Raw genomic sequence first — 13,360 nt, 5'->3', positions numbered from 1 at the left:
CTGACGGGTTGACATGCTCACCTGCAGGACGTGGGTTCTTCTGCCATCTGACCTCTGCAGCCATGAGGCGGAGCCTCTTCAGGAACTTCCTGCTCTCCACCATCTTCTGCCTGACCGTCTCTCTGCTCGTCCGCCGCCTCACCTTGATAGCTTGGCGAGCAATCACAACCTAAACGCAGACAGGACAGGAGGACAGTAGAAAACAGGAGGATAGGGAGACAGACAGGAAAGGGAGACAGGAGGACAGGGAGACAAGAGGACAGGGAGACAGACAGACAGAAGGACAAGGAGACGGGCAGACAAGAGGACAGGGAGACAGGAGGATAGGGAGACAGACAGACAGGAGAACAGGAAGACAGGAGGACAAAGAGGACAGGAGGACAGTAGAAAACAGGAGGATAGGGAGACATACAAACAGGAGGACAGGGAGACAGACAGGAAAGGGAGACAGGGAGACAGGAGGACAGGGAGACAAGAGGACAGGGAGACAGACAGACAGGAGGACAAGGAGACGGGCAGACAAGAGGACAGGGAGACAGGAGGATAGGGAGACAGACAGGGTGACAGGGAGACATACAAACAGGAGGACAGGGAGAAAGTCAGGAAAGGGAGACAGGAGGACAGGGAGACAAGAGGACAGGGAGACAGACAGACAGGAGGACAAGGAGACGGGCAGACAGGAGGACAAGGAGACAGGAGGATAGGGAGACAGGTGGGTAGGGAGACAGACAGACAGGAGGACAGGGAGAAAGGAGGACAAGGAGACAGACAGCCAGGGAGACAGGTGGACAGGAAGACAGGAGGAGAAAGAACATTTAGGACAGCTTAAGGAATATGGTGTGTATGTCTATAACACTTTACTTTTACAGTTCATCACAGTACCATTTTAACACACAGACACACTAACACACACAGACACACATTAAAGCAGACATGCATTAAAACACACACAGACACACACACACACACACACTAACATACACACACACTAACACAAGCCGAACACTGGCGCCAACCTATAACCAGGAGCAATGTGGGGTTCAGTGTCTTGCCCAAAGACACTTTAACACCTGGGCAGGCGAGGCGAGAAGCGATCCCACAATCTCCTGATCAGAGGTTGAGCGCTCTACCTCTGCACCGAGTCCGCCCACTGAAAAGGTAAGCTGAGGTCAGAGGTCAGACTCACCAGCTTCCTCTTGACAAACTCTTTCCTAAATTTATCCAGGCTGTTGGGCCGCGTGTGCTGAGACTTCCTCTCAGAGAAGGAGGTGAACTGTCTGCAGGAAACAAGAGCGAATGAGACCAATGAGAGGACGGAACACAAAGAGGAACCTTTCTAGGAGACTTCCAGGAGGAGGACACAGACTTGCAGGAAGCCACCAGCTCCAGCAGCACCTCCAGCAAACGCTCCCTGGCCTTGGATCGCAGCCTCTTCAGGAGTCTGTCTACTTCATCGAGACCCAGCTCCTGCAGTTCAGGAGAAGGAGAAGCCGTTCAGAACCGGCTGGTATCTCCTTCATTTCAGACACAGAGAAACAGGAAGAGAAGTCTCACCAGTCTGTCAGCCATCTTGCTGAGCCAGTTGGCCTGGTGGAGACGAAAGCTGTGGTCCTCAAACTGAGCCCGGACAAACAGGCAGGGTTTGAGTCGGAGCGCTGGGGGCTGCAGCCGCAGACACTGGAAAGACCTGGCCACAGGTGAGCAGACAGGTGAACTGGTGCTGGTCCTCTCTGGAGGCCACCTGGTCTTCACATAATGTCTCCTAAATATGGCCGACTGGCCTGCGGAAGGTTACCTGTCGTACTCGGTGGGTTCTGCTCGCATCGGAGCAGACAGAGATCTGCTCTGAGCTTCAAAGCTCTCAAGATCTTCTTGGTCCAGCTCGTCCTCCGATTTCAGGAGGCCCTGAGAGTCCTCGCTCAGCTCCTCCCTGCTCCTGCTCAGCTCCTCCCTACTATAACTTTTCTTCGATTTCCCAACTCCAACTGCCTTCCCATAGTTCCCTGGAAACACAAACACGGAGGGAACCATGGCTTCCTGCAAACGTAGATGTGAAGGAGGGGCCGGACTCTGGACACAGAGTGGCTGAGAACCTCAGAATACAGAAGAACAACCAGATCTAACCTATTGAGAGTTCAAAGGTCAGCGGTTTGGTTCCAACAGACGGGTCCATCATGGTGGCTTCAAACACCGATGCAAACAGCAGAAACTCCTCCTTCTGTCCCAGAAAACCCTGAAAGACCAAACTGTGAATGTCTCAGAGACACCAAGCAGGTTTCCTCTGAGAAGATCCACAGACATCAACATCTCTGCACACCTTTCACCTCTCAGGTAAAGATTTCCTCTTATGACAACAATCATGTTTCTGTTCACCTCCATGTAACGTCTTTCAGAAAAAAAAGGAAAACCTCAAAGAACAGCAGCTGAGCAGGAACCTGAACACAGACCTGGAGAAAACCCACCCTGATACCAGGAAGAAGGAAGCTGATCTCCTTCCGGGATCAATGACGGCACCTCCTGAACAGAAATGTTTCCATAACTCTAACGACGGCTGGCAGTCAACCCACTGACCTCTGGGAGAGGATGGATCTCATCGATCTCCACCGTTACAGACTCTGGAACCTCCGCTCCCATCTCAGAGTCCTCAGGCAGCCTCCTGCTTTCTGAAGATGCAACAACATCAGAACTTCCCCTCTACGCATCTGCCGCAGATAAACTCTGACCCTTCATAGCTTCTGATGAAGACTCAGCCCAGCAAACTGACCATCCTTCTGCTTCTTGGTGCTCCTTCTCTTCTTCAGTGTGAACTTTTTCAGCGCTCCTTTTGCCTTCAACAACACAAACAGATACACACGGATATTGAAGGAAGCTTTTCAGATTACAATGAATGATGGAGCAAAGTTCATGGAAGAAACCTTGGCAGCGACGACAGATGATGAGTCCACAGATGCAGCGGAGGGAGACGAATACACCTCCATGGAGAGCGCCACAAGGATCCGCCCTCGGTAGAAAATCCCTTCTCCCACGCCCTCGTTCAAGGCCTGAAAGCAGCCGACCACAGCGCTAATTCAGTTTTTTAGTCTGTGTGGAGGACTGATCGCTCCTGGACTGAAAAAAACCTGCTGACGGTCTTTCTGCTGGAGTCAGATTCCGCAGAAAAGCTAAGTATAAGTTCCAGATGAAAAGATGGTCTGAGGATAAGTACCTGTACCACTGAGAATAAGTACCTGTACCACTGAGGATAAGTACCTGTACCACTGAGGATAAGTACCTGTACCACTGAGAATAAGTACCTGTACCACTGAGAATAAGTACCTGTACCACTGAGAATAAGTACCTGTACCACTGAGAATAAGTACCTGTACCACTGAGGATAAGTACCTGTACCACTGAGGATAAGTACCTGTACCACTGAGAATAAGTACCTGTACCACTGAGAATAAGTACCTGTACCACTGAGGATAAGTACCTGTACCACTGAGGATAAGTACCTGTACCACTGAGAATAAGTACCTGTACCACTGAGAATAAGTACCTGTACCACTGAGGATAAGTACCTGTAGATATTGTAGTGCTAACAGACTTTAGTTGAAAGGCACTGGAAGGGTTTTCTTGAGGTTAAGGTAGGATTTAGTTGAGGTTACCTGGTGGATGTCTCCAAGGGTGGAGTTCTGCGGAGAACCGTACAGATTAACCCAACTTGGACCGAAGGTGGGGTTAAACCCTGCAGGAAACAAGCAGACAACTGTCTCATTTGAGTTTGTCTCCACTACAGCTGTGCTCGTGTGGTGGTTTGGTCACGTCTTGGCTTGGTTTGAGTTGGCTGCAAATGCTCTGCTCTGATCTCCAGCTTTTGACATCATAAATCACATCTTCTTTCAACGCTGTGTGAACTCTGTGTTGCTGGAAAGACCTGAACTGGTTTAAATCCCACCGGACTGGTCAAACATTCAAAGTATTCTCGCAGAAGGAAAAAATCCAGATCTTACCAACTTTGCCCTGGTGTTCCTCAGGGCTTTTGTTCCTCTTCTCTGTCCACACTAAGACTCTGAGCACTATCCTTTGCTAACATCGCCTCTCTCTCCACTTCTATGCAGACGACATTCAGTTTTTTCTGTGCCTTTAAAGTCCCACTCGAACTATATTTTTATCTATTTTCAAGGTGTTGCCAGTGGTCTTTCAGCTATGATGATGCAGTTTTTAGGACAAATGCGTCACAAACCGGAGCTTTCTCAAGCGGCAGGTCTTTATCTGCTCTTGATGCATCAGAAATTTAATAAAGAAATACTCAGAAACGCAGTTTTAATCTTACATTTTTTTATAATTGTCCTCCATCATGAGAAAAAAGAACAAGCTTATTTAAAAACACCCAAAAACATGATTTTCATTGGAGTGGGTCTTTAAATGTGATGAAGTTTTTGTCTTTCTTGTCAGTCCATCCATCACCAAAACTTCACCATCACTGACATCTTCCATGACTGTCCATATAGTTAACTACGGATTTGGAAGTCATCATTGACAACCATCTGAGCTTCAAAGAAATCATTTCTGACATTCCTCTTCTGTTCAGATTTTAACTCCACAACAGAAGATCAGAGTTCATCTTCATAGTTTATGCAGCTAAAACTGTTCTTCAGTTGCTCAACATTGGTCATCCTGATCACTGTAATCGCTTCATAAGGGGCTACCAGCCTCCACGCTCAGGTCTTTGCAGATGATCCAAAATGCAGCTTCATGCCTTTTAACTCAAAGAGATCACATGACACTCCTGTCCCTGGTCTTTTCAGTTAGCATCCGAGACTCGCTCACAGTTAGCATCCGAGACTCGCCTACAGTTAGCATCCGTGACTCGCCTACGGTTAGCATCCGAGACTCGCCTACAGTTGCCATCCGAGACTCGCCTACAGTTGCCATCCGAGACTCGCCTACAGTTAGCATCCGAGACTCGCCTACAGGTAGCATCCGAGACTCGACTACAGTTAGCATCCGAGACTCGCTCACAGTTAGCATCCGAGACTCGACTACAGTTAGCATCCGAGACTCGCCTACAGTTAGCATCCGTGACTCGCCTACGGTTAGCATCCGAGACTCGCCTACAGTTGCCATCCGAGACTCGCCTACAGTTGCCATCCGAGACTCGCCTACAGTTGCCATCCGAGACTCGCCTACAGTTAGCATCCGAGACTCGCCTACAGTTGCCATCCGAGACTCGCCTACAGTTAGCATCCGAGACTCGCCTACAGGTAGCATCCGAGACTCGACTACAGTTAGCATCCGAGACTCGCTCACAGTTAGCATCCGAGACTCGACTACAGTTAGCATCCGAGACTCGCCTACAGTTAGCATCCGAGACTCGCTCACAGTTAGCATCCGAGACTCGCTCACAGTTAGCATCCGAGAATCGCTCACAGTTAGCATCCGAGACTCCCCTACAGTTAGCATCCGAGACTCGCCTACAGTTAGCATCCGAGACTCGCCTACAGTTAGCATCCGAGACTCGCCTACAGTTAGCATCCGAGACTCGCCTACAGTTAGCACCCGAGACTCGCCTAAAGTTGCCATCCGAGACTCGCTCACAGTTAGCATCCGAGACTCGCTCACAGTTAGCATCCGAGACTCGACTACAGTTAGCATCCGAGACTCGCCTACAGTTAGCATCCGAGAATCGCCTACAGTTAGCATTAGAGACTCGCCTACAGTTAGCATCCGAGACTCGACTACAGTTAGCACCCGAGACTCGCTCACAGTTAGCATCCGAGACTCACTTACAGTTAGCATTTGAGACTCGCTCACAGTTAGCATCCGAGACTCGCCTACAGTTAGCATCCGTGACTCGCCTACAGTTAGCATCCGAGACTCGCCTACAGTTGCCATCCGAGACTCGCCTACAGTTGCCATCCGAGACTCGCCTACAGTTGCCATCCGAGACTCGCCTACAGTTGCCATCCGAGACTCGCCTACAGTTGCCATCCGAGACTCGCCTACAGTTAGCATCCGAGACTCGCCTACAGTTGCCATCCGAGACTCGCCTACAGTTGCCATCCGTGACTCGCCTACAGTTAGCATCCAAGACTCGCCTACAGTTAGCATTCGAGACTCACTCACAGTTAGCATCCGAGACTCGCCTACAGTTAGCATCCGAGACTCGCTTACAGTTAGCACCCGAGACTCGCCTACAGTTGCCATCCGAGACTCGCCTACAGTTGCCATCCGTGACTCGCCTATAGTTTGCATCCGAGACTCGACTACAGTTAGCATCCGAGACTCGCTCACAGTTAGCATCCGAGACTCGCCTACAGTTGCCATCCGAGACTCGCCTACAGTTAGCATCCGAGACTCGCCTACAGGTAGCATCCGAGACTCGACTACAGTTAGCATCCGAGACTCGCTCACAGTTAGCATCCGAGACTCGACTACAGTTAGCATCCGAGACTTGCCTACAGTTAGCATCCGACACTCGCTCACAGTTAGCATCCGAGACTCGCTCACAGTTAGCATCTGAGACTCGCTCACAGTTAGCATCCGAGACTCGCCTACAGTTAGCACCCGAGACTCGCCTAAAGTTGCCATCCGAGACTCGCTCACAGTTAGCATCCGAGACACGCTCACAGTTAGCATCCGAGACTCGACTACAGTTAGCATCCGAGACTCGCCTACAGTTAGTGTCGGAGGGTTTACCTTTTTTCCCAAATTTGGTGCATGCTTTGTTTGTTTCTTTGTTTTGTTTTTCTGTGTGCGGTGATGTTTTGGTTTGCTGTGATTTGGTCAATTATTACCGGGTGGAAGGACTTACAGGGACAAAAAAAGGACTAATTGGGAAACCCCTCCCCAACCCCATACGATTGGCTGTGGGCGTCATGCCCTCTCTTAAAAGCCAGAGGGCAGGCGAGAGCAGAAAAACGGCAAAGCTCCGACGAGGAAGAGCCTGAGAGAAGGAACTGCACGGACACCCAGCAGAGCTACACGGAGGCGCGCTCACTGGAGGAATTCAAACATCCGAGGCAAGTGAGGACTTTGACGGGATCGGTAGAGAAGAAGACGAGCCCTGGACGTGACGTGCTGTGTGGGAGGAACTATTCAACGCGATTTCTCAGCTAAGTAAAGGAACGTGGGCACTTTTAACTCTGGAGAGAGAGTGTGTCCAGACATTGTTGTAGTGCTGAGAGTAAGGACGTCTCTTTACATCCTCAGTGAACGTCGCAGGGCCAAAGGCTGCAACTAGGAGCTGCGCTGGACCTGTCTACACTGAGCTCTGCTCCTACCAGATTCTTCCCTCTTAAGACTTAGCTGGGATTGAAAGCTCTTTTTAATTTATTTATTTGGACTGCTGATCCAGCCTTACCGTTTTTAAAACTGTTTTATCCTGGTGGATTTTATTATTTTGTTGACTGTTGACCCAGTTGTATTTTTTTTCTATTTTTATTCTGACCGATTCTTTTATTTAATTTTTTAGTCTGTTGTCCCAGCCGTATTTTTAACCATTTTACTTGGGTTGGGTTTTAACTATTTTTTAAAGATCAAGACTGGACAACTGTATTAATACAACATTTTTCGCTGTATAAAAGTTTTTAAACTATACTTTTGCCTGGCATTTTCATTTCTGAACCTTTGGTATCTCTGCGAACCTGACATTCTTTTTGGCGTTGTCGGCAGGATACCAAATCGTTTAGAGATGGATGCCAGTCAGCGAGGTACGAGTTCGGCGATGACTGCACAGTTTGTTATGCCATGGTTTATGGGGGCAGCTTACATACCAAAATTTGATGGGGATACAACCAAATTTGAACAGTGGAGGTGTCAGGTGGAGGCCATGTTGAGAGCACAAGGTCTTAGTTCACAGCAACAGGCGGACTTTGTCTTGGGGGCCCTGGAGGGCAGCGCCAAGCGAGAACTTAATCTCCTCAGCAAAGAGGAAAAAGACACTGGAAGAAAAGTCCTTGATGCATTGCAATCCCTATATGCTCAGCCTGCCTCTAAAGCACAGCTTCGTACCAAGTTTTTTAACTGTAAACAAAAAGCGGATGAAACAGTTGATGCTTTTATCTTACGTCTCCGGGAACTCTTTTACAGATGGCAAGAAGGTGACAGAGAAGGGACTGAAGGGGAAGATGACCTGCTACTGGACCAGCTTATGGTAGGGTTGAAAACCGGTTCCATAAAGCAAGAACTGAGTCGACAGATGAGACGACGTAATGTTATGACGTTTAAAGCTGCATGTAAAGAAGCCCAGGCCTTAGCACGAGAGCTACAGGAGGATGAGGAGGCTGCGCATTCTAATCGAGTTACCTATACCCCTCAGAAACAGCAAGCTGTCGATCCAGAGCATCTCAAGAAACAGTTAAAGGCCGAACTGAAGGAGGAACTGTTGGGTGAGATAAAAACAGGAATAAAGGAACAACTGAAAGAGCTTTCAGCTGACCTAATAGTAGAAATAAGGAATCAGTTTTCTCACCATCAGCAGCCCGCTCCGACCTCATCATCCACCTGGGCCAGACCACGAAGCCGCAACCCCACCACTTCCTATCAGTGGGATGCAGAGGGGAGGCCCATATGCCGAAATTGTGGAGTGGCCGGGCATGTGCAGCGGCGTTGCACCCAGCGTTCATCAAAGCCTCAGGGTTTTTAACTCCCCCTACAGCTGCGGGCCAAGCAGTAGGGGCGGTGACTCTGGACCAGGAGCCCACATCACAGGCTGTCTTAAAATCAGAGGCTACTGGGCCACTTGAGCATAAATCCGCCCTGATCGGGGAATGCCCTAATGTTTGGCTCAAAATAAACCACCAGCCTATTCCCTTTATACTGGATACAGGGTCACAAGTCACCATGCTTAGTCAGAGCTTATTTGATAAACATCTGAAAGGTACTGGGGTGACAAGCACAGATTCTCTGCCTTGGCTGACCCTACGGGCTGCTAACGGACTGAAAATTCCCTACAGAGGTTACACTATTGTGGATTGTGTTGTGGGGAGTATTGAGGTCACTGGAAAAGGCATCATTGTCGTGGATGACGAATGCCTTGGCCCAGACAAAGGCATCCTAGGCATGAACATTATTAAACCCGTTTGGTCTATTCTCACCCAGGGGAGCCACCCAGGACTGCGGGCATTCAAAACCACCTTGACTTCTGTGGAAGGGGAGGCTTGGTCCAGAGCCTTCGCAGAATGCCATCGAGTCACCACAGAAGCTCCAGTTCCATCATATGAAGGGGTTGCGAAATTGCCCCGACAGTCCCCTGTCATCATTCCATCGCTATCCGAGATGATCCTGTGGATACAGGTAACAGACAGCCCAATGACCTCGCCCTGTACTGTGGTTGTAGAGCCTTTTCCAGACAGTGACACGGAATGGCGCATAGGACGAACTTTGGCTTCAGTGGTTGGTGGGCATGTCCCCTGTAAAGTTTGCAATCCCAACCCTTACCCTGTTGAGATACCCCAGCGCCAGCCTCTGGCCCAAGTGACAGAGGTAGAGACGTCAGATATACAGGGTGAACAGGAACTGGTGCTCAACTCTGTGGCCCCAGATGTGGTGGAGGTGGAGGTAAGACGTGTGGGGGTCGTGGATGGGGAGGAAGATGCTGAACATCCTGTATCTGCCTTACAGGGAGATGGCCTCACTCCAGACCAACAGACAGAAATGACCAGTCTCCTGCATAAATGGAGGAGAGTTTTCTCTCGTCATGATGAGGATTTTGGCAGAACGGGAGCTGTGAGACATCAAATACCCACTGGCTCTGCACCCCCTAGTCGTGAGCGGTACCGCCCCGTACCCCCTAGCTTATACCAAGAGCTACAGGCGCTCTTAAAAAATATGTTTGGAAGCGGAGTGGTGAGGGAAAGCTCTAGTCCATGGGCGGCACCAATTGTACTGGTGAAGAAGAACGATGGAAGCTGGAGATTTTGTGTCGACTACAGGAGATTGAACGCACTCACCCATAAAGACGCCTATCCCCTACCCCGCATTGAATAGTCCCTGACAGGACTGAAGGCAGCTAAATGGTACTCCACATTGGACCTGGCCAGCGGATACTGGCAGGTGGAGATGGATCCTGTCGACAGAGAAAAAACAGCGTTTACCACACCGTTTGACCTATATGAGTTTGAGCGGATGCCGTTCGGCCTGTGCAATGCTCCAGCCACCTTCCAGCGGCTAATGCAGCGGTGCTTGGGTAATCTAGTCAATGACTCCCTCTTGATTTATCTGGATGACGTTGTGGTTTTCTCCCCTGATTTTAGTAGCCATGTCAAACACCTGGAAGAGGTGTTTGAAAGGCTGGATCAGCATGGCCTAAAGCTGCAACCCAAAAAATGTAATTTGTTCCAGCGCAGGGTGACTTACTTGGGGCACGTCATCAGTGAAGGGGGAGTATCCACTGACCCCTCTAAGACAATGGCAGTGAGAGAATGGCCTGTACCCCAGACTGTGAGGCAAGTGAGATCCTTTTTGGGTTTCGCTGGCTATTATAGAAGGTTCATTCCTCACTTTTCAAAAATTGCAACACCTCTAAATATGGTCACCCACAACACCTCCGGAAAGAAACCCACTCCAGTGACTTGGACTGAGCAGTGCCAGCAAGCTTTTGACAAACTGAAGCAGGCCTTGCTGAACGCTCCTGTTTTGGCTTATGCTGATTTCTCCCAGCCTTTCAGGTTGTACACGGACGCAAGCTTTGAGGGCTTGGGAGCAGTGCTGGCTCAGGTTCAAGACGGGAAGGAGAGAGTCATTGCATATGCAAGCAGAAGCCTTCATCCCACAGAACGCAATGACCAGAACTATAGCTCGTTCAAGCTAGAGCTGCTGGCATTAAAGTGGGCAGTAACGGAAAAAGTTTAAGGACTACTTGTATGGCTCTGAATTTACCATCTTCACAGATAACAATCCACTTGTGCACCTGGAGACGGCCCGGTTGGGAGCTGCGGAACAACGCTGGGTGGCTCAGCTTGCAAATTTCAGGTACACAATTAAATATCGTCCTGGTGTACAAAATAAAAATGCTGATGCACTTTCCAGGCTCCCAGAACAGAAGTCAGATTCCTCAGCATGGGTGGTGCGAGCAGACGCAGATGAGTCATGGCAGGAGCGACAGGCCAAGGACAAAGATCTGTCACAGCTCCATGAACAGAAGAAACAGAGACTCTGCAGACCTGAGGTGTGTGAGGATTCCTCTCTGTATCAAAAGGGACTGATAAAGGAATGGGACAAGATTTTCCTAAGGGATGGTGTCCTGGGGAGGGAATGGAAAGAGCCAGGTTCTGGACTTGCCATCTTCCAGGTACTCATCCCCAAACAGGAAACGAGGGACATCTGGAGGACATATCATGAGGACATGGGTCATCCAAGCAGCGAGAGGACCTATATGGCCATTCGACAGCGCTGTTACTGGCCAGGGATGTCACAGGATATCGGGGTCTGGACGGATTCCTGTACACAATGCATCATCAATAAAGCTGGACCATCTGGGAGGGCACCCCTCCACCCTATCTGCACATCATACCCCTTTGAGGTCGTTGGTGTGGACTACCTCTCCCTAGGCCGTCCAAGTGACAGGTACCAATACATCCTGGTAATCACAGACCTGTTCTCAAAGTATGCTATTGCAGTGCCCACCAAGGACCAGGCCGCAGACACTACAGTGCGGGCCTTATATGATCACCTGATCCATACCTTTGGTTGCCCAGAACGCATTTTAACAGACCGTGGTGCCGCCTTTGAATCTTTACTAATGAGCCAATTATGCCAACTCTATGGATGTCAAGAGAGCCGTACTACAGCATACCACCCACAAGGTAACGGAGCTTGTGAGAGGTTCAACCAGACGCTCCTAAGACTTTTAAGCTCCCTGGGTGAGAGGCAGCAACCAGAGTGGCACAGCAAACTGCCTGCTTTGGTTCAAGCATACAACAATACAGTCCATAGCACTACGGGGATGACTCCACATTTCATTGTTTTTGGAAAGCACGCTAGGTTACCAGTGGATTGGACAACTGGCCTCCGGCCTACCGTTGAGAAAAGCACCTTGGAAGGGTGGGTGAAGCAGCATCATCATGCCCTTAACCAGGCATATCAGGCTGCCAAGCAACAGTCTGAACAAAGGAGAGAACAGGATCAGACTCGCTACAATCGAAAAGCAAGATTGCGACCCTTGCTCCCAGGAGAGCGTGTCTTGATCCGTAACTTCCGCAGGAGGGCCAGGGGGAAGCTAGCGCCAAGGTGGACCCCAGAGCCATTCGTTGTGGTGAACCAACTAAGAGAAGATCACCCAGTATACCTTGTTCGCCCAGAGGGTAAGGAAGCTCCCACACGCACAATTCACCGTAACAATCTGCGTTTGTGCCCTGTTGACATGGTGCAGGAAAATCCGGGGCTTCAGGAGTCAGAGAGGCCAGTGATGCAACCGGACAATCTGCCACCTCCTACCTTGTGGCTTCCCAGGCTGGTGCTTAGCCAAAGAGCACCCGAAGACAAAGATGGACACCAGGCTGAAATGCCCCAGCAGGCTAGACCACCTGACCCTCCAGGAAATTCAGCAGTTTGTGAGGGGGCTCTAGTACGCCGTTCCCAGCGCCCCAATATTGGCATGCCTCCTGTAAGGTACAGTGAGTAATTGGCCGAGACGACCAATGTTAAAGTTGGGGGGGAAAATGTCGGAGGGTTTACCTTTTTTCCCAAATTTGGTGCATGCTTTGTTTGTTTCTTTGTTTTGTTTTTCTGTGTGCGGTGATGTTTTGGTTTGCTGTGATTTGGTCAATTATTACCGGGTGGAAGGACTTACAGGGACAAAAAAAGGACTAATTGGGAAACCCCTCCCCAACCCCATACGATTGGCTGTGGGCGTCATGCCCTCTCTTAAAAGCCAGAGGGCAGGCGAGAGCAGAAAAACGGCAAAGCTCCGACGAGGAAGAGCCTGAGAGAAGGAACTGCACGGACACCCAGCAGAGCTACACGGAGGCGCGCTCACTGGAGGAATTCAAACATCCGAGGCAAGTGAGGACTTTGACGGGATCGGTAGAGAAGAAGACGAGCCCTGGACGTGACGCGCTGTGTGGGAGGAACTATTCAACGCGATTTCTCAGCTAAGTAAAGGAACGTGGGCACTTTTAACTCTGGAGAGAGAGTGTGTCCAGACATTGTTGTAGTGCTGAGAGTAAGGACGTCTCTTTACATCCTCAGTGAACGTCGCAGGGCCAAAGGCTGCAACTAGGAGCTGCGCTGGACCTGTCTACACAGATTCTTCCCTCTTAAGACTTAGCTGGGATTGAAAGCTCTTTTTAATTTATTTATTTGGACTGCTGATCCAGCCTTACCGTTTTTAAAACTGTTTTATCCTGGTGGATTTTATTATTTTGTTGACTGTTGACCC

The 13,360-nt window shown here is 49.8% G+C and overlaps 1 protein-coding gene across 1 annotated transcript in view; it reads right to left on the bottom strand.

Annotated features, from left to right (window-relative positions):
• The window catches only part of fer1l4 (fer-1 like family member 4), a 65,314-nt gene that overhangs the window by 35,356 nt on the left and 16,598 nt on the right, over window positions 1–13,360 (bottom strand). The window contains exons 15-24 of the mRNA XM_078947856.1: window positions 3,645–3,724; window positions 2,916–3,041; window positions 2,765–2,828; window positions 2,572–2,663; window positions 2,125–2,233; window positions 1,796–2,003; window positions 1,555–1,687; window positions 1,367–1,467; window positions 1,187–1,277; window positions 53–169 (exon numbers count right to left, since the gene is read on the bottom strand). Of these exons, the coding sequence (XP_078803982.1) occupies window positions 53–169; window positions 1,187–1,277; window positions 1,367–1,467; window positions 1,555–1,687; window positions 1,796–2,003; window positions 2,125–2,233; window positions 2,572–2,663; window positions 2,765–2,828; window positions 2,916–3,041; window positions 3,645–3,724 (1,121 nt within the window). The remainder of the gene's footprint in view (window positions 1–52; window positions 170–1,186; window positions 1,278–1,366; window positions 1,468–1,554; window positions 1,688–1,795; window positions 2,004–2,124; window positions 2,234–2,571; window positions 2,664–2,764; window positions 2,829–2,915; window positions 3,042–3,644; window positions 3,725–13,360) is intronic.

This window comes from Oryzias latipes, chromosome 5 (assembly GCF_053564925.1).
Source record: "Oryzias latipes strain Hd-rR chromosome 5, Olatipes_Hd-rR_3.1".
Taxonomy (NCBI): Eukaryota; Metazoa; Chordata; class Actinopteri; order Beloniformes; family Adrianichthyidae; genus Oryzias; species Oryzias latipes.
This window is presented reverse-complemented; position numbering and strand designations above follow the sequence as displayed.